General features: G+C 46.2%; 1 protein-coding gene across 1 annotated transcript in view; it reads right to left on the reverse strand.

Annotated features, from left to right (window-relative positions):
* GIPC3 (GIPC PDZ domain containing family member 3) overlaps window positions 1–20,805 on the reverse strand; it is a gene marked incomplete at its 3' end in the record, with an annotated part of 896,805 nt that extends 876,000 nt beyond the window's left edge. The window contains exon 1 of the mRNA XM_082246846.1: window positions 20,641–20,805. Within this exon, the coding sequence (XP_082102972.1) occupies window positions 20,641–20,790 (150 nt within the window). The 5' untranslated portion in view covers window positions 20,791–20,805. The remainder of the gene's footprint in view (window positions 1–20,640) is intronic.
* Window positions 20,806–21,405: the final 600 nt, after the last annotated feature.

Here is a 21,405-nt window from a genome sequence, read left to right on the forward strand (position 1 = left end):
AAACAACCAGTGGCAGTTACTTACAAAACAATATAGTCCAGGAGACTCCCCCCACCACCACAGGGCACTGGGCAGCAGGAAGTCCACCACCACCAGTCCACCAATGGTGCAACGCACACAGCCAGCCCAGAAGAGGAGAGAGGCACAGACAGGCAGGCCTGAGGCCTGCAGGAGGACGGAGCCAGAGGGACCCGGACAACAGTGTGCCTACCAGGCCAGAGGCCACACCACCACCAGCAAGCCCAGCACAGCAGGTACCAAAAAAAAAAAAAAAACTCACAGTCAGTCACAGTCAGGAGTCAGGTCTCAGACACCCACCAGCCACCACCCACCACACCACCACCAGCAGCGTGCCACACCACCAGTGTGCCACACCGCCGCCACCACCAGTGTTCCACACCGGCACAACCACCACCAGTGTGCCACACCGCCACCACCACCAGTGTGCCACACTGCCACCACCAGTGTGCCACACTGCCACCACTCGTGTGCCACACCACCAACAGCCAGCCACTCCAGGCAGCAGGTACCAAAAAACAAAACAAAATACAGTTACTCACAGTCAGGAGGACTCAGGACTTAGACCCCCACAGTGTGCCACACCGCCACAACTATTAAAGATCTCATAGAACGTAATTGCATTATAGAATAGTAAAAAAAAGTCACAGTTACTTTGCTGAGTAACTAATTACTTTTTCAATGTGGTAACTGAGTCAGTAACTCAATTACTTTTTGGGAAAAGTAATTTGTAACTGTAACTAATTACTTTTTTAAAGTAAGATGACCAACACTGATTATAGCATCCTGCAGCAGTTTACAATTGAGGCTGAGGAAACGAATGATATCCTGTACTGCTGGAACTGTGGGTTCAGCGGGAACATCCGGTAAGAAGGACGGTTGGAAACCATAGTTTGCAAAGAACCGAGATTGCCCCGTAGCAGAATGTTTAGCATTGTTGTATGCAAACTCTGCCAATGGTAGTAGGGCCACCCAGTCACCCTGGACAAATGTGGTGAAACAACGGATATACTGTTCCAACGTCTGGTTTGTCCTTTCGGTTTGTCCATTAGTCTGAGGATGGTAGGCGGAAGACAAGGACAGCTCAATCTTCAACGCGTCGCACAAAGCTTTCCAGAAGCGGGAGGTAAACTGGACCCCTCTATCTGAAACAACATTTGCAGGAACCCCATGAAGCCTAATGATCTCTTTAATAAAAACTTATGTGGTCTCCTTGGCTGTGGACTTATTCCTGAATAGCAAGAAATGGGCCATCTTAGATAGACGGTCAACGACCACAAAAATGGCGGAACAGCCTTCTGAGGGGGGAAGCTCCACTATGAAGTCCATGGCGACCATCTTCTAAGGCCTGTCAGGGACTGGTAGTGGCCTGAGCAGGCCCCACTCCTTGTTTCTTACAGACTTGCTCCGGGTACAGACGGTACAAGACTTCATGTACTCCCTGCAACTCTGTTCCAGATCTGGCCACCAAAATGTTCGTTGTAATAGATCCAGGGTCTTAGGAGTACCAAAATGGCCCACCAGAGGGTGGTCGTGGCATAACCCTAAAACTCGGACCTCTTCAGGGACAAAGATCTTGTCTTCAAACCATAATAACCCATCTCTGGGTACCAGGGACACCTCAGGGAGACAGAGATTCTTTGCAGAAGCTTGCTTTATTTGGGCCATCAGGTTGGTCTGTAATAACAAGAAATTACCTGCAGAAAGAATGGTATCGGGTACTGGCACTTCCTTTGGATCATCAAACATGCGGGAGAGTGCATCTGGCTTGACAATTTTAGATCCCGGCCGGTAGGAAATATGGAAGGAGAATCTCGAGAAAAACAATGCCCAACGTGCCTGACGTGGCCGTTTAGCAGCTCTTAAATACTCAAGATTCTTGTGATTTGTGAATATGAGGATAGGATGCGTTGCCCCTTCCAACAAGTACCTCCACTCCTCAAGGGCAGCCTTAATGGCCAGAAGTTCTTGATTGCCAACGTCATAGTTCCTTTCTGCTAGGGAAAGTTTACGAGAGAAGAAGGCTATAGGATGTATGAGATCTTTAGTACCCTGCCTTTGCAAAATAACTGCCCCCACGGCCACTTCTGATGCATCTACTTTGAGAAGGTAAGGAAGGGCAGGATTCGGGTGACTCAGAATGGCAGCAGTTGTAAAGAGCCTTTTCAAGGTTAGAAAGGCAATCTGGGCTTCAGGAGACCAATTGAACCGGGTATTCTGCTTCGTGAGCTGTGTACAGGGGAAATGATGTAAGAGAATCCCTTAATAAACCTCCTGTAAAAGTTGCCAAAACCTACGAAGCTCTGGACTCCCTTCTTGTCTGACGGGGGTGGCCAGTCCAAGATGGCTGAGACCTTCTGGGGATCCATCTTCATTCCTTCAGTGGAAATTATGAGACCTTGGAACTGAATACTCTGACGTTCAAATTCGCACTTCTCAGGCTTGGCATATAATCCGTGTTGGCGGAGTCGGCCGAGGACATTTTTGACATGTCCCCGATGTTAATCCAGGGATGAAGAGAAAATCAAGATATTGTCCAGGTAGACAATAACAAGGATATCTAACCAGTCTCTGAAAATATAATTTACAAAATGTTGAAAGGTTGCTGGGGCGTTGCACAAGCCAAAGGGCATCACCAGATATTCAAAATGCCCAAACCTGGTGCGAAACGCTGTTTTCCATTCATCCCCTTCACGAATATGGACCAAATTATATGCCCCACGTAAGTCTAACTTAGTGAAAATGGAGGCTGATCTCAGTCTTTGGAAAAGTTCTGGTACCAGGGGAAGAGGGTAACGGTTCTTGACCGTGATCTTATTTAGTTCCCAGTAGTCCACACAGGGGCGGAGAGAGTACTGTAGTCCTTTTTCTCCACAAAGAAGATTCCTGCCCCTGCTGGGGATGTTGATGGACGAATGAACCCCTTCTTTAGATTTTCATCCACGTATTCTTTCAGAGCCTCCAATTCCCGTTCTGACAAAGGGAAGATCCGACCAAATGGAATCTCTGCCCCAGGAAGTAACTCGATCGGACAGTCGTATGTGCGATGAGGAGGAAGGGTCTCGCCCCCCGTTTACTAAAAACGTCCAGGTAGCCATGATAAGGCTTAGGCACAGCAGAAAGCAGATCTGTGTCAGAGTCCAAACAGAGCAGGGTACTGGCAGGGCTGAGAGAGACCGGTAAACAGGAGTTTAAGCAGTAATCAGACTGAAACTTGATAGTTCCTGTCATCCAATCAATTTGCGGGTTGTGGGCCTGCAGCCACGGAAATCCCAGGATGACCGGAAATAAAGGGGTAGCAATAGCATCCAGGCTGAGTAGCTCTTTGTGACCTGAAGAAGTGACCATAGGAAGTGGAGGGGGTCTCCTGAGTCACAGGTCCAGACTTAATATGAGACCCATCTGCAAGAAAAATGGAAAGTCCTTGAGTGTTGGTTTGAAGAGGGATGTGTTGTTGGATGGCGAACGTGAGATCAATGAAACAGCAGCACGCTCCAGAATCAATAATTGCAGTGACTGGTAAGTTCCTCCCGGGAGCTGAAATGAAACAGGGAGAGCTAAGTGAGTAGCACTGGCCGCGGATGCTGGATAACTTGAAGGAGAGATGGAGAGAAACTTACGTAACTTTGCTGGGCAAGAACGTACGTAATGGCCGGCTTCACCACAGTATAGGCACAGGTTGTTCTTTTGCTGGTGGTGCCGCTCTTCAGCGGTTAGGGTAGACCGCATAACTCCAAGCTGCATGGGTTCTGGGACATCTGGTGTGAAGTTAGCAGGAGCCGGGTTGGCCGGAATGGGCCTGGTGGAGGTGACATGAGCCGGAGTTGCGAACCGCGGCATCATCTAGACCGGGCGGGGGTGCTGGGCAGACCTTTCCGCACGGCGCTCATGAAGCCAGCGATCTATCTGGATAGCCAGCGAGATCAATGCCTCTAGAGAGTCTGGAACGCCAACTTGGGCTAGCTCATCCTTCAGACCCTCAGATAGGCCTGAGCGGAAATGGTGACGTAGAGCTGCGTCGTTCCACTGGGTATCAGTGCTCCACCATCTAAAATCCGTGACATACTCCCCTACTGCTCTGCGGCCTTGCTGGAGTGCATGAAGAGCAGCTTCCGCTGTGGAAGTAGGCTGTGGATCATCGTATAATTGAGCCATGGCACCAAAAAAAGAAGACAAGGAGTCTAGGTGTGGGCTGCGCTCTTCAAGAAGTCGGTGTGCCCAAGACTGGGGTTCATCCAAGAGTAGGGAGATGACAAATCCAACCTTGGTGGCTTCCAAGGAGAAAGTCCGGGGCTGCAGTGAGAAAAAGTTTGCATGCGTTACGGAACACCCTAAATTTGCCCCGATCTCCTGAAAATCTCTCTGCTGTAGGAACCTTGGGTTCAGGTGGTAGCATCACCACTGTGGGCCCTGAGACAGAACCGGTTGGTGTCGTGGAAGTTGGGGGTACCGAAGAAACAGGAGGGTTCCCAGGGTTAGTCACAGAGCGCAACTGTTCCTCCAAGTGCACGTAGCCGTCCTGGAGCGACTTGACTCTTTGCGACAATGCCGCCAAGTGCTGGCAAATCTCGTCCAGAGAAGAGGCCCCTCTTGCAGGCCCCGACATGGCTGTCTTGTACTGTAATGGTGCTGGTGGCTGAGCCTGACGTGCAGAGGTAGCCTCATGGGGTCCGGTAAAACAGGAACACGGATGGGTCACACTGGTGGTAGATACAGGCTAGCCCGAGGTGCAGAGTCTAAGTGACAGCAGGTCTTCACCAGAGCCTCTGATGGTGAGGATGGATTTAGCTGCGTGCTGAACACCAGGTCGCGGTCCTCAGGGTTGCCCCACCAGGAGGTGAACAAGTCCAGAACCGGAAGCAGATAAGCCGACAGATAAGGCAGGAGAGTGGTCACGGGAACGAGCCAAGGTCAGGGCGGGCAGCAAGCAGACGAAATAGTGGACAAGCCGGGAGGAAGTCAACAGGAAACAGGAAGTTCAGGATCAGGAAGTACAGGTAAAGCTGCAGACAAGACAGCAAAGACACAGTGCTGCTGAGGTGTTTAAATAAGGCTGCCTGTTGTCAATTACAGCAATTAGTCTGCACTAGGTTAACCCTTAAGTGGCAGATTCATGACAGCACTTCAGTGTGCACAGGGAGCATTCCTAACAGGTTGGCTATTCCTACGGCGGCCCCTGGAGCCCATCCTGCCTCGTTGGAGTTGTGCCTCCCCCCCCTCACTTTCCTCCTCTATCCTGTCCAGGTACCCAAGTATAGTCAGTGACCTCATTATCCCCTCTCTTCTCGTTAATGGAGCAAACTTGGCAGTATGGTGCCGCTGTGGCAACATGACTACTAGTTTCTTGTCCATCATTGTCAGCCCCTCTCTCTAGGCTCACGTTATTCCCTTCATAAATCTGGGAACCAACATCACAGCATTTAAATTTCTGCGCATCCTCCAGCAGCATGTCACTGACACTATGATCGAATAGTTCAGGGGACTCCTCCGTGCATGATGGTGGGGTGACAGAAGGAGTAGCTGTGGAGAAGGAGCCTGTGGAACAGGCCACTTTGGCAGCTGCAGTGGAAGGCAAACTAGTATGAGCCTGGGTGTCAGAGGACGAGGAGGATGAGGACGGCTTATTTCTCCACTCCACCAACTCTTCTACATGTTGTGGCTGAATAACACGGCCAGCACCGGCAAAAAAGGATGGGTGTGCCCCGCCTGCAGCGAATGAACCATGTCTGTGACCACCACTTTTCACTGTGGACACAGGGGCTGCTTGCCCTCTTTTCATGGCCTGTGAGCGTCTGCCTCTCCTTGTCAATGTACAACAGCTTCAACTTGAAGCTCATCCCTATGTAGCAGGTTTTCCAGGCATTGGGCCTGATGTGGGTCTGCCATTGTTACCGGTTACCTCTCCAGCCCATGTGAGCTGCGACCCTGGATGTGAGAACTGAGACATGGACAACTCCGGCATCTTTGTTTGGTTGTTTTATTGTATTTTTAGGGGATGGGAGAAGGGAATGAGTGGAATACTCTTTTGGCTCGACTATATACAATTCTGGGACTTTATAGCAAAAATGCCCTTTAGCGCGGTCTTGACGCCAGCCGACGCTAGCCAACGCTTACTGGCACTTGGAACACACTGCATCTCTGAAAGCTGTGCTGGAACTCCGACTTAAGTCCAAAAGATCCAGGATGGTAGAGTACTGAACTTCTAACAATACTCACACTCAAAAGTCACTGACTACTCCCTCCTGCCTTGCACTGGCTTAACCACTTGCCGACCAGTCACTGGGACTGTACTGCGGCAAAGTGGTTCGATTCCGTCCAGCGACGTAGACCTCCGTCGCTGGACTCCTCCCCTTGTGGGCGGCACTCGCGCGCCGCCGGAGGCTCGCTCCCGCTGTTTTCAGTCACAGCGGGAGTCGGGCCAGGGGAGGAGCAGCGGTGATCACCGCCGCTCTTCCCCGATCGTCGGGGAATCGAGTCTGGAGATCCGCCCGCTTGTGTAAACAAAGCATAGCTGAACATGCGATCTGTCCCTGTGTCACTCAGTCACCTCCCCCCACACACATTAGTAAGCACCAGGCATACATTAACCCCTCCCTCTCCAATAAAATGAACCCCTTCCCTGCCAGTGTCATTTTTACAATAACAGTGCATATTTATAGCACTGATTACTGTAGAAATGTCACTGGTACCCCCAAAAATGTCAGTCAAGGGTCCGATCTGTCCGCTGCAATGTCGCAGTCCCGCAAAAAAAAATCGCAGATCGCCGCCATTACTCGTTAAAAAAAAAACACCAAAAATGACAGAAATCTTTTTCTTAGTTAGTAAACGCAATAGCTTTTGCGCAAACCAATCAAAATACGCTTATTGTGATTTTTTTTACCAAACATATGTAGCAGAAAACAAATTGGCCAAAAATTTAAAAAAATTTAATTTTTACATTTTTTTGGGGGGGAATTTCTTATAAAAAAATGTGAAAAATATTGTTATTTTTTCAAAATGTACGCTCTTTTTTGTTTATAACGCAAAAAGTAAAAATCGCACAGGTGATCAAATACCACCAAAAGAAATCTCTGTTTGTGGGAAAATAGGGACGTAAATTTTGTTTGGGTACGGCGTCGCACGACCGCGCAATTGTCAGTTAAAATTCGCACAGTGCCGAATCGCAAAAAGTGGCCTGGACGTAAGACAGCAAAATCCTCCGGTGGTAAAGTGGTTAAGGTAGCTTGTTGTGAAGTCCTGTATGGCTGCAACACTTAACTGATGCACTACACACTGTGCACTGACTTTTCAGGGCCCCAAACTGCAGGCGCCCCCTTTGACTCTTTAGGGTCCCCTGACCAGGTACCCCCTCTGTCACTTCAGGGTCCTCTACCTAGGCACCCCCTTTACAACGAGCTGACACTTTGATCCTAGAACCTTCTCTGGAGTGGTCCCCACTGACACTATACAGACCCCCAGGGGCAATCCTCAGTACTCACGACCTGTGTAGGCTTTCCTGGGACTGGACCCCTCTTTCCCTCGGCTGGTTCTCGGCACACCGGATCCCCGCAGCTCAACTCAGCATCCTCTGGATTCTCAGACAGCACCCCGAGACATCCACTTCCTCAACAGGAGGAGAGATAGTCGTTCTCTCCCTCCTGGGACTCTGCTCCCGCCAAAGACGCTGAGTCACGCACTCCCCTCTGACTTATACCCACTCCGGAATCCTTTGCAGCAGAATCTGCCTTCTGCGGTAGTTACAAGCCTGAATGTATCCCTGATTGGGTTTCCTCCAATGCCCTATGAGAAGCCTCTCACAGAGCCAGTGGGGAGACTCCCCTCTCAGCAGGCACACCTGGAAGCCATGTCACCCTAACCAAAAAAACAATGTGGCCCCGCTGTTAGGCAGGCAAGGCCCACTATGCATTTACCTAGCACCTACCTGTAGGGTGCTACACCTATTTGTTACATTAAGAGCCCTTTCACACTGAGGCACTTCAAAACTGCCCATAAAAACATTTTTGCGGCGTTAGCGGTGCACTTTTTTTAAGGACACGTGACTCGAAAACTGCTTCAAGAATCCATTTTGAGGGGCTTTTGAAGCGCTTTCAGGCACTATTGAGGCACTTTTCATTCATTTCAATGGAGAGGGGCACGATTATGCTGCTTGCAGAATTTTTTGTCACCGCCCCACCAGCACACCGCTACAGTGTGAAAGCATTAATTGATTTTAATGGGAATAGGTTTTCATTAGCTCTTCAGGTGCTTTTTTTGTGCCAAAGCGCTTGAAATGCACCTCAGAGTGAAAGTGCTCTAAAGATCATTTAACAAAAAATAAAGGTGGAGTGGAGGACACGTTTCCTGTGGACAGTGGAGCTACAGCTACAGCCATTCACTGTTTGTTACAATAAAGTTCAATACATCTCAAACATTGAGCTCCACTTCACAGCCAGACCCCTCTTGCATTTCTGGAGCGGTGGTGCTGGCGTGCGTTCCAATGGTAGAAACAGAGACAGTGACCTTGATTAAGGCAAGGACTGGTCTTTTTAAATACATTTAACTGATTCAGAGTATAAAAGCTCACTGATGAAAAGAGGATTGAGGCAACATAAGCTGGACATTGCTTTGATACTTGTTCAAAAAATAAAATGCACTAAGCACAAATACAAGTGCAGGTACATAGACATGCCACACCACACATGCTTGGAAATGAATCTGTCCCTTTGATATGTACAAATATCATTTACAGTGTCCATTAGGGCTGGCCCAATCCATGCGGTCCTAGAAATACACTGCATATTGTACAGGTTTTTATAATCATAATTTTAAGGTTTTATGCAATTATTAAATGTATATGCTTTTTGTATGTACACTATATATCTTTGTTGTATGAAAGAGCTTATCCCGCTCACATTGGAGAACTTGCCGTGTCATTTTGCTATATAAGAGGGATGTAAGTAGCAGTCTTTTTGGCTCTAAAGAAGAGGCTAGTCCTTAAAACGCGTTAACCTAATGGATCTTTACTTCCTGCCACATGTTTTGATGTACTGTGGACTGAACATTGCTGTACTAGGTGCCTGGCTTTAATGCAATAGCTAATTTGTGAGTATAATACTTACCACTTTTTATAATAATAAAAACTATAGTTTTAGAATAATCCAATAAGGAAGAACCTGGGCAAAATTCCAATGGCTTCTACAGGAGTAAGCACTGCACATGTGTTGACAATCATTTTGTTTGTTGCATTAAAATATCTAAATGATTAAGCCTATTAACCTCCCTGGCGGTCTGATTATGTCAGGATTTCTGTGCTAAAAGCTGTACATTGTTTTGCATGGAAATCTGTTGTTTTATATTTTAAAACTCACCTTCCCCTGCGAACTCCTGCCCTCCCGCTGTGTGCTCGGCCGATGCCAGCACCTGTCTTTCGGTTCCCTTCCCTGCGATCGGATTACACTGTATCATGCCATTTCAGCACAGGATTTCACCTGGTGGCTTTTCCAGTGCCCTACCTGTGCTTTTCCAGTTCTTTGTGCCTGGAAAATAGAAAATGACCATGGTGTCCAAAAAGCGTTCTTTTTGCGCAAAAGCGCTTTTAGACGAACTGGAAAACAGCGACAGCGATTTGGAGTTACTTGAAAAACTAAGTGATAGGGAGTCGTGGGAAAATTCGTCATCAGGTACGGAAAGTGTCGACAGCGATGATTCTGATGTCTCTTTCTGGCACATAGCTCCGTTGGAAATTCTGAAGAATCATTCAATATACTTCCCAAACTCCACAAGCTATGTGCCAGAAAGAGACATCAGAATAGTCGCTGACGTCACTCTCCGTACCTTATGACGAATTTTCCCAGGAATCGCTATCGCTCAGTTCTTCAAGTAACTCAGTTTCGCTGTCAATGTTTTCCGGTTCGTTTAAAAGTGCTTTTGCGCAAAAAGAACGTTTTTTGGATGCCATGGTCATTCTCTATTTTCAGGCACAAAGCACAGGAAAAACACAGGCATGGCACTGGAAAAGTCACTAGGTGCAATCCTGTGGTGAAATGGCATGATACAGTGTAATCCGTTAGGATCACAGCTTTGTATTATGTCATTTAGTGTATTTGCATTTTCGAATTTTCCGCCGGTTCCACCCCCCTGCGTTGCAATGCTCACAGGGAAGGGAACCGGAAGACAAGTGTCGGCATCTGCCGAGCACAGAGTGGGGAGAGACTGTGAGGAGAACGGGGAGGGCGGCGGGGGATCGCAGGGAAGGTGAGTAACATTCTGGGGTAATCCCGAGTGTGGCTCAGGGTTTTTTGCTTTTGGTACTGAAAGTTAACCCCCAAGCCACACTCGGGAATACCGCCAGGGAGGTTAATTAGTTAAGAAATTTTGGGGGGGGGGCGTGGCCGGCAGCGGAACGAGGCGGACGGAAGAGAGAGGAGCTCCGTCGAATGAAAAAGAAATCCGTCTCAATCCTCCTCTATCCTGCGGATAAACGGACCATGCACACCAGGATCGGCTTCCTGAAGCCATGGGGGACCCTTTCCACCTATTATTTGTTAAAACAGAGCTCCGGGAGAAAAATCCAGATCGAGGCCTAGGTAGGCCCAAAAGCCGCGGTCTTGCCTGAATAGCGGCATCCGGCCGCGATCCGGACACCGGTAAGTCTGCTGCTGTCTTTTATTCTCCCATACTGCCTTACCCAGCCGCACACATGAAGATGTAACACCCCTGCACAGCCATCCGACCCCCTTCTCATTAGAACAACCTGTGCCAATTGCAGCTGCATTGACAGATTCACAACAGTGCTGTGTCAAGCTAAAACCATGGGCAAATCTGACAGGACCCCCTCCTCATCCCGCTCCCGATCCCCGAGGGACCCAGGGGCTCACACTTCACCACAAGTACCTGAGATGTTCAGGAAGGGGCTAAATGACACTATCCCACAGGCCTCCATTTCATCACAGGCTGCGTCATCCACAAAAGAAACAGGTGAACAGGCTTATCAAGTAGCATCTGGCCCACTAAGGTCGGACACCCCTCTTCAACTACCATCTGCCCCGTCGGTGTCCCTAAAGGACTTAAAAGAAGTAGCGGATGATATAAAGAAAAACCCTGTCAGCGGCAATAGAGGATCTTAAAAAAGAGATGCACAGCATGTCATCCAGGTTGGAGGAGGTTGAAGATCTGACCGATAGGCATGATACTGAAATATTGGATGCCCAGAGAGAACTATCGTCTCACAATACTCAATTGAGAGAGTTACAGAGACACGTGGAGGACCTAGAGAACAGGGGCCGCAGGCATAATATACTGTATGCATAACTGGCCTGCCAGAATCTATCTAGCAGCCACAACATACTCAATCCGCTCTAGCAATTTTTAATGATCTTTTGGGGTGACCCCTGGATACCCCAATTGAAATCGAGAGATTACACAGAGCTTTGAGGCCGAAAGGCAGAGAGAATGATCCCCCCAGAGACATAATTGGATGCCTTGTAAACTTTAAACTGAAAGAAGAAATTTTACACAATGCAAGGATCAGGTGAAGAATTTTGTTTCAAGGTGCTGAGGTAAAGCTCTTCCAGGATCTTTCTCAAATAACATTGCAGAAACGGAAAGAACTTTGCCCTTTGCTATCAGTGTTGAGGGAGAGAGAGATCCCGTATAAATGGAAGTTCCCATTCAGTCTCTTTGCCGGCTCCAGGGGCCGTTTTGCTTCGCTTAGATACCCGGAAGACACAGCAGCATTTTGTGACACCCTGGGCCTGCCGCCAATGGAAATCCCGGGCTGGTCTCACATTGATAGATCATCTCGTTCACACCAAGTCGAAGAAATGGATATACATCAATCAAGCAACTTTATGAGTCCAAGACGACGTAACTTATCTCCTTACCACCCCTCTACCTCACGTGAGGGACTTCCATCGGGACAAGGTAGTGCACCTACCTCCCCCGCTCACAGGAAACCCCGCAGAGATTGAGATATAACGTCTAACGTTATAAGACTGTGCTTTACTCCTGCTGTAATCTCCTAATAAAGTTGCCCTATCATAAGATCCACACGATAGTCCTTACCATATTCATCTCAAGAAAAGACAATTTGTAGAACTCACTACATCACATCCTATTGCTCGGTATTTTTGCCCCTCTTCTCCACAATTCCCATCTCAGACGGGCGAGACATACCATATCAGTGCTGTCTTGAATGGTGATAAATTTATGACGGAAGCCTTTCCACCACACCAGAATGAAGAGGACAACTGCCAGCATTGAGCCACTCTTGTTTTAAAACTTTGGTTAGATTACTTCTTATGGAAATATGTTAGCTTTCCTCTGTTAAGCCGCTAGATGGCGCTCTATTCCTTCAGGGAGAGGATGTGGAGAAAGGTAACAGTAGAGAGAGTAGTGTGTGATAGCAGGCTCTGTTACAGATTTTCTTGTTAAATAACACTTCCACATAAGTTTCTGATTGATTACTCTTTTATATGTGGTTCCTCTGGTTCTTCGGTTCAGAGAAAAGTTGATATTCTTCTTAAATGGTTTCTCTCTCATAAATTTAGATATAAGAAACGCCTTCCAGTCACTTTTAATATACACCGGCCTGGTTAATTACGTTTAATTGCACTTCATCTAACTATTCACGCATAGAGTTATTGCATGAGGTTCCTAATTAACTTTAGTGCTTTAGTAAGGGATTGTCGGTTGGCGCTTTTCAATGACTCTAGTCATACTTTACTATTTTTGTTCTACTGTTTAGAACTAGTTTTTTACATTTTGACCGCAGATACTTGCCACAAACCCACACAGTACAATTCTTGTACTGACACTTACCAACAACTTACTCCTAGAACAGTGGCGGCAGGTTCCTCACTGTAGTTGGTTACGCCTAACCTACCTATCCTCCCCCTTTTTTCTCTCCCTCCCCTCCTCTCCCACTTATTACCCTAGTTAGATAATAGATATATCTTGGATAACAGCACATACGGATATTTTAGTGTCCCCAAAGAAATCATTCTCATCAATACTACTATTGAGGGACATATTCTCACCATGCAACAAAACGTACAAGTTTATGATTCCAAACCGTTAAAGATTGTCTCATTAAATGCCAAAGGTCTAAACCTACCTGAAAAGAGATCCAAACTAATATTGTATTTACTCTCTCTCTCAAAGCAGATATTGCCTTCATACAGGAAACTCACTTCAAGACGGACCACGTTCCAATATGGAAGACCAAAGAATATCCAGTGATGATCCACTCTTCCAACAGTCTGGCAAAAACAAAAGGTACCTTAATCCTTATCTCAAAGCGCATTTCCTTTGACATATCAGATTCTCTAACTGATGAAGATGGAAGGTTTGTGGCCCTCAAGGGAAAATTATGGAACACACCTTTCACATTTATTAACATTTATAGTCCAAACTCTGCCCAAGTCACTTTTTTCAGACACATTGCCTCAACACTAGCAGCATTTCAAGAGGGTTGTGCCATTTGTGGTGGAGACTTTAACGTCGCACTTATCCCTTGGAGGACACCTCAACTGGTCATTCTTCTATGCCCTTTAAGGCATTAAAACAAATACAAATCCAATTACAAGACCTATCATTACATGACACATGGCGCCTCCTGCACCCAGGCACGAGAGATTACACCTTTTTCTCAACACCACACAACCGCTACTCAAGAATAGATTATCTATTCATATCAAAAAAAGATATCCCACTTCTGGAATCGGCCACAATTGAGCCAATGTGCTTATCTGATCACAATGCAATCTCTTTATCTCTAAGTATCCCACACGAGGGCACACATGAAAAAATCTGGCGGTTAGATTCGTCATTGATTATGAACCCTCAGAATGCGAAACAGCTAGAACAAGAACTTAAAGATTATTTCATGCTAAATAACACCCCAGAAATAGGACTTACCTCTCTATTGGAAGCGCATAAATGCGTGATCAGGGGCTCCTTGCTCAAGATGGCTGCTACCAGAAAACGATTATCCCAAAAAACCATTGCTGACTTATACACACGAGCCAAAAAAATTGGAGCTCACTCACAAATCATCCCTTGCCCATACACATTTAACAGAGTTGGAGGAAATAAGAGGTGAAATTCGGGATATAATCGGTAAAAAAATTAAGAAACGATATGTGCTTTCCAAAAAATTATTTTACGAGTTCAGTAATAAGAGTGGGAGGTTTCTGGCCAGAGCCCTTGCTACTCAAAAAAGTCAAAATACTATCCATCACATTATTGATCCAACCGAAAAAAAAAAAAAAACAGTCAAATTCGGACATTGCTCATGAATTCACTACATAGTACGAAAAATTATGCAATCTCCCCCCTGAGCAGAACCCGTTCCCCAAATCCAGCTCTAGATCCAAAATTATTGAAGAATATATCAGAAATAATGGTCTCAAACCCTTATCAAAACAACAATCAGACAGAATAGACGGCCCACTTACGAAAGAAGAATTCCTCACTGCATTACAACAAATGAAACCCGGGAAAAGTCCAGGACCTGATGGTTTCTTATTAGCATACTACAGATTGTTCTCTACCATTCTGACTGAGCCATTCTTACGAACATTTAACAATTTAAATAATCGTGATTCGAATCATGCGAGTCTACTGGAGGCACACATTTCGGTGATACCGAAACCGGGGAAAGATCCCACACTAGTACAAAATTATCACCCAATATCCTTACTTTTTTTTTTTTTTTAATCTTTTTTATTGAGTTTTCAACAGAAAGAACAACAAAAAACGAACCACGGTGCCAGGGTCCACACTGACCCGAACTACTAGGCATTACAGACATTAAGGCACGGTACCCACGCAGGGGTCCAAATGGGAAACATTAGCAGCAAATACAACATAAAGGGCAAACACTTCCATCCCATGAAACCCGTCATCTGCTCAGGGGGCCATCCAGAGACAAGATATGCTGCAGAGGCACAGGGGGGTGACACCTCAAATTAGACCGATGCGAGCGTCCCCGGACGCCCTAGGGCGAGGGGCGAGGCCCGCATCAGCTGCTCGCAGCCGTGGAGGGATCGGAGAGCCACATCTTCCACACCCTGTCATGCTTCTTCGGGCAGCCTCTATGCGTATACGTGTCTTTGTAAAGAGGAAGTACCGAGTTCACTAGTATCTTCCATTGTAGTACCGTGGGTGGAGATCGTCGTCGACCAATGCAAAACAATGGATTTCCTGGCATAATAAAGCAGAAGACCCAGCAACGTCCGATCAGCCACCCGGGGCACCAGGTCGTCAAGCAAACCCAATATGCAGATCCTGGGGCTCGGGTCAAGTTTAACCTGAGAAACCTTTTCAATCAGTTGAAGCACCCCGGACCAAAAGTCAGAGACATGGGGGCAGGTCCAGAATATGTGAAGTCCCCCAGAGTCTGGGCGCACCGCCAGCACTCCGGGGAATGAGATGCATGCATCTTGTGGAGACGGTATGGGGTGAGATAGGCTCTATGGACTATTTTAAATTGGATGAGTCTGTCCCTAAGAGAGACCAGCATCTTAAAGGGGACCTCCCACACATTGATCCAATCCTCCGAGTCCAAGTCCGAAACGTCCCGGGCCCAGCGATCATGGAGGCCAGAGAGCTCTGGAGAGCGGACTCGGAGAAGGTGCGCATACAGAACCGACACCGCTCGCTCCGAGCAGTCGTGTCGCAGAACCCGTTCCAGGTCCGGTTGCACCAGCTGAGCACTATTGGGCGGGAACTGGGCTTTGAAGGCATGAGAGAACTGCAGGTATCTGAACACTAGGGATTGCGGGACATTAAACATATAGACAAAGTGGGACAGTGGAGGGAAGGTGAGATCAGGCGACACATCCGAGAGTTTCTTTATGTTGAATTTAGTCCACACCACCGGGTCAGGAAGGGTGTAGAGATGCGGCAAATCAGGATTGTGCCACAGAGGCGCATTGGGGGAGACCGCCGTGCTCGGATAACCCTCGAGCTGCAACCCGAGTTTCCAGGCTCGCAGTACCGTGGACATGGAGGTAGTGAGCCCGTGCGGGGCCTCGGGGCCCCTAAACAGCATGTGAGTGAGTGCCTCCACAGATCCGAGCACCGCTGCCTCCACCACAACCGCTGAGTTGTACAGATCAGGATTCAGCCACCAAACGGCCGTGACTAGTTGAGATGCTAGGAAGTATTTGTGGCAATCCGGAAATGCCAGCCCCCCCTGGGAAAGGTGGCGCATAAGGGTGGAAAATTAATACCTAGGCGGTCGCGACCCCCACAAGAAAGAGGAAAATAGCCTATTCAGTGCTGTGAAAAAGGACTTAGGTATCCACTGCGGGGAGTGGCGAAAGAGGTACGTAAATTTAGGCAATACCTTCATCTTCACTAGATTAATACGACCTAAAAGGGAAAGGGGTAGGTTCTCCCATGCCTTCAATCTCGCCCTAACTGCGGTGACCACCGGGTCCAGGTTAAGTGAAATAAAGGCGTCGACATCCCGAGACACCCGCACTCCCAGGTACACCATGTCCTCTACCCATTGCAACAGAACATCCGGCGGTGCCGAGTGTCTGGCCCCCTGGTCAATCGCCAACAGCTGCGACTTAGACCAGTTGACCCTCAACCCGGTCACCTTGAAGAAGGTGTCCAGAACATGCAGCGCCCCCCGTAGGGAAGAGTCAGCATCATTCAGGAACAGTAGGAGGTCGTCCGCATACAGGGCCACCCTCTCCTCCAACCTGGCAATCCGCAGGCCCCTGACATGCGGGGAAATGCGGAGGGCCTCCGCCACTGGCTCCATGGCAATGGCAAACAAGGCCGGAGAGAGAGGGCAGCCCTGTCTCGTGCCCCTGGAAAGGTTGAACCTAGAGGACAACTGTCCACCCAAACGAATAGCAGCCACTGGTGCACTGTAAATGGTTTGTAATCAACGGATAAAGATTAGGGGGAACCCCATTCTCCGGAGAGTCTCCCACAGGAAAGGCCACTCCACCGAATCAAATGCCTTTTCTATGTCAAGTGAGGCAACCACTCTAGTCCCTACGTTAAGATGCTGTGCTTGTAAGTTGGTGTACAGTCTGCGAAGGTTAACGTCTGTTGACCTATGAGCCATAAAGCCTGTTTGGTCCTGATCCACTACCGAGGGAAGTAAGGGCTGGAGTCGAGTAGCTAGCAACTTGGTCAGAATTTTCAGGTCATTGTTGAGTAGCGCGATAGGCCTGTAAGAGGCGCAGAGCTTGGGGTCCTTAGGGGGCTTGTAAATAAGGATGACATGGGCTTCCGCCATCGAGGAGGGCAAGGATCCTTCCTCGAGGCATCTGGTAAAGGTCGCGGCCAGCAGCGGGGCCAGAAGTCCCGAGTGTGTCTTGTAAAATTCTATAGGCAGACCGTCCGGGCCTGGGGCCTTGCCGCCTGGTATGGTCGAAATTATGGCCAAAACCTCGTCAGTTGTGACCAGACGCACCAGCCAATCTCTCTCCAGGTCCCAGAGCCAGCCCAGGGCCACTGGGTCCAGGAGGGAGTGTAAGTCAGTCGGGCTAAAGTCCGGGGGAAGAGTGGTAGTGTAGCCCAATATCCTTACTTAATGTTGACCTGAATATTTTTGCTAAAATGTTGGCCAACAGAATAATTGACTTTATACCTTCTTTAATTGACAAGGACCAGGTGGGCTTTGTTCTGGGGCGGGAGGCCAGGGACAACACAATTAAAGCCTTGAACATACACCATCTTATCTCATCGAAAAAACAGAAAGGCTTCATGCTCTCTCTTGATGCTGAAAAAGCCTTTGACAGGCTAGCATGGGATTATTTAGGAGCAATCCTCGAATCCATAGGCATGGGACCCAGACTGATTGGCCTTGTGTTGTTCCTGTACTCCCGCCCTTCTGATAGGGTCCGGATTAATGGTTCACTTTCCAAATCCTTTACAATCGGCAATGGAACTCGCCAGGGTTTCCCCCTTTCTCCCCTTTTATTCATCCTCACACTAGAACCACTTCTAAATTCTATAAGGAAAAACCCTGACATATCGGGCATCAAAACCTCTTCACAGCACTTCAAATTAGCGGCATACGCTGATGATATTCTAGTATTTCTCTCCAATCCGGCTATCTCCCTCCCAAATTTACAAAAAGAACTTCAAATCTTCCAGTATATTGCTAACTTCAAGATTAACAAATCGAAATGTGAAGCTCTTAATATTTCTCTTTCTGACTCACAAGTTAACCAGTGCAAAAAGTAATTTCCCTTCACATGGAAACCAAATTCCATCACCTATTTAGGAATAGAAATCCCACACAAACTACAAGACCTATATAAAATGAATCACTTAGTCAAATTACAAACAATTCTTCAAGATCTCAAAAAGTGGCATCAAGCGCATTTCTCGTGGTTTAGCAGGGCTGCCATAGTAAAAATAAATATTTTACCTTGCATACTTTACTTGTTTCAAACCATTGCCATCCAACTCCCCGCTAGTTTCTTCTTATTCATCAAGAAAGCAACTAGATCATTCATTTGGCAACATAAATCCCCACGCATAAAATATACCACTCTAACCAGACCCAAAACAAAGGGAGGTATGGGAATCCCTGATTTCCTTCTTTACTACAGAGCATCGCACCTCCTACGTGTTGTCGACTGGCACACACAAATACATAAAAAAGACTGGGTAGCATTGGAGAACTCCTTTTCCGACCTTCCGATACAGAGTCTACCGTGGATCCCATCCCCCGATTTAACAAACTCATTAAAACGGCACCCTCTCATCGGCCCTACCCTACGCTGCTTCCATTCCTCCAACTCTGACCAATCTCTAACTAGACAACTTGGCCCCTTGACCCCGATTCTACATAACCCTCTATTTCCTCCAGGCCAAACACGTCATTCTCTTCTCAAAACTCCTTGTGAAATGGGCTTAAGGATATTCCATCTGTTACACAACGGGAAATTGTTATCACACCTTGAGCTAAAAGAAAAACTCCACAATAACTCCTTATCATTCTGGGAATATGCCCAATTACATCACTTCATCACCCCTATTATCAACAAATCAAAACCCCTCCCATCAATCATCACGAAGTTTGAAAAGTTGTGCACTGCAGCTTCTCCGCAACAGCACCTACTCTTCAAAATTCACGCTCTTTTGTGGGACACGTGTCCTGCACACCTTGGCAAACTGAGTGATGATTGGAATAAAACATTAAACATAGAAATCCAAGAACACCATTGGGAAAAAATATACAGAAACGTCCTCAGAGGCTCAATTAATGTGTCCATACAGGAAAACAATTACAAAATTCTCACAAAGTGGTACCGCACCCCCCATCTATTAAATAAATTTGATAGCAAGGTGCCCGATTTATGCTGGCGATGTAAAACACATTCTGCAGATATGATTCACATTTGGTGGGAGTGTCCGTCCATCAAACCATTCTGGAACGTGGTCCGTCAACACATTGAAAAAATTACGAAGCAAACAATAGATTTACTACCCGCTCATTTCCTTCTGCATCATTTTGCTACTCCGCCACCTAAATACTTTAGATCATTACCTATGATAATGATTAATGCAGCAAAGATGTGTATCCCCAGATTTTGGGGTACCTCTAAAATACCCTCTTTGCAAAATTGGTTGCTCCAAATCGAGCGGATTTCCGAAAATGGAGGAATTGATTGCCACCGCTCATGATAATCCTACCCGCTATTCGAATATCTGGAAAGATTGGATCTCTTTTCGTAATTCTCCTGATTTTCAAAAATTGACTGATGTATCTCTGCATTGATTAATCTTCTGCCAAATGGTTACTGTACTAACATAAACTGACTGTTTACCCTTATCCTTGTCTTATTACTTGAAATATCCAACTCTAGGAATGTCAGATTTTGCACTGTTTTCCACCAACCTCTCCCTTCCCCCTCTTCCCCCCTTTGTGCTGGACACAAAGGAGTAACTTCGTTCCCCTCTACCCCTCCCTCTTTACTCTATCTTACTCTGGAAGTTGTAATCTGCAACGTTATTATTATTATTTTTCGACATGTATCAAGTGTTATTACCTGTACTTCCATGAACGATGTCTACTGTACTTACTACAATGCTCACACTGTAATGTTTTAATATTGTTGTACCATGTTCCTTCAATAAACTTTTTGGAAAAAAAAAAAAAAAAATTTAGATTAAATATCCTAAAATAATACTGCTTCCCCTGTGTTTTCTGCACATTAAAATGGAGGATGGTAATCTCTTAGCAGAGCCATTGGGATTTTATGGCACATTTACTAAATGTGGAACATGGTTCTTAGTCTTTTGCAAACCCTGAAGCAACTGGGGTAGTAAAAGGGGCATATTTTGATATCCTAGTTGGTTGATACTAATGCAACTTTGCTTTATAGGAGTTCTCAAGGGAAAAAATGTTTACTGAGTTTTATGCTACTGTATATTGAACAAGTAGTCTGATTATTGTTTTCTGGTTCTTTTTTCTGAGAGGATATAGGGGGAATTTAGCGTTGTTGGTCTTGTAAAATTTGGTAGGGGGAGAATAAAGTATTTTTTTTTATGTTAAGGTATAGTTTCAGAACTTTTTTTCATTTCAAAAGCATGTGGCATCTTATTATTTTATTCCCTTCTTGAAATGTAGTAAAAATATTATTATGCTTATTTTAAAGTCACCTTTATAAAAGCATATCCAGCTCCATTATCTGTGATTGTAAGACCCAGAGCATCTTCTGTCTTGGTGATTTCCACCTCTTTTGTCTCTCCTCTAATATGTGCAAAGATAAAGTCTTCCAGACCAATCTGACCACCAAGAAGCTTCTGCATGTCCACTTTGTGCGTATTCAATGTACAAAACAAGATCTGTGCAAGAAAAAAAGATATCCTGAAACCTTAACAGATATAATATAATATGAAAATAAGAATATTAAACTGACATTCAATACAAAATCTGGCAAAGCTTGCCCATTAGTTAGTTTAAAATTCTGTCTAGCCAGTTTTCCATTTATGCTGTCCTTGTCAGTCAGCAGCAATGACTCTTCACTGAATTCATTAGAATACCTTTGTATTTGGTAACATTGTCAGAATTAGTGGGGGAGATTAAATAAAAGAAAAATGGAAATGTCATATTTTGTTTTATATAGAAATATTAAGCAGTAACATCCATTTTTGTTAAGGTTACTGAAAGGTTAAATCTCCTTTAACAAAAAGTGTCTATTCATGAGATGTTTAAAAGGTTTACACAGACATGCTGTTAAATAAATAGATAGCCTGTTGACTTTCTTTAGATAAAGTCTAGCTGACACTATACCAAGGTAATCTTATCTGTGTGTGGGACCATAAAACACTGGTTAAATATGCTGTGTTTAACCCTCCTATTGTGTTAGGATCAGAACCGACCCGTTTTCAGGTTTTGAATGCCTATAAATATCACATAAATTT

This window comes from Pelophylax lessonae, assembly GCF_965119305.1.
Source record: "Pelophylax lessonae genome assembly, chromosome: 1".
NCBI lineage: Eukaryota > Metazoa > Chordata > Amphibia > Anura > Ranidae > Pelophylax > Pelophylax lessonae.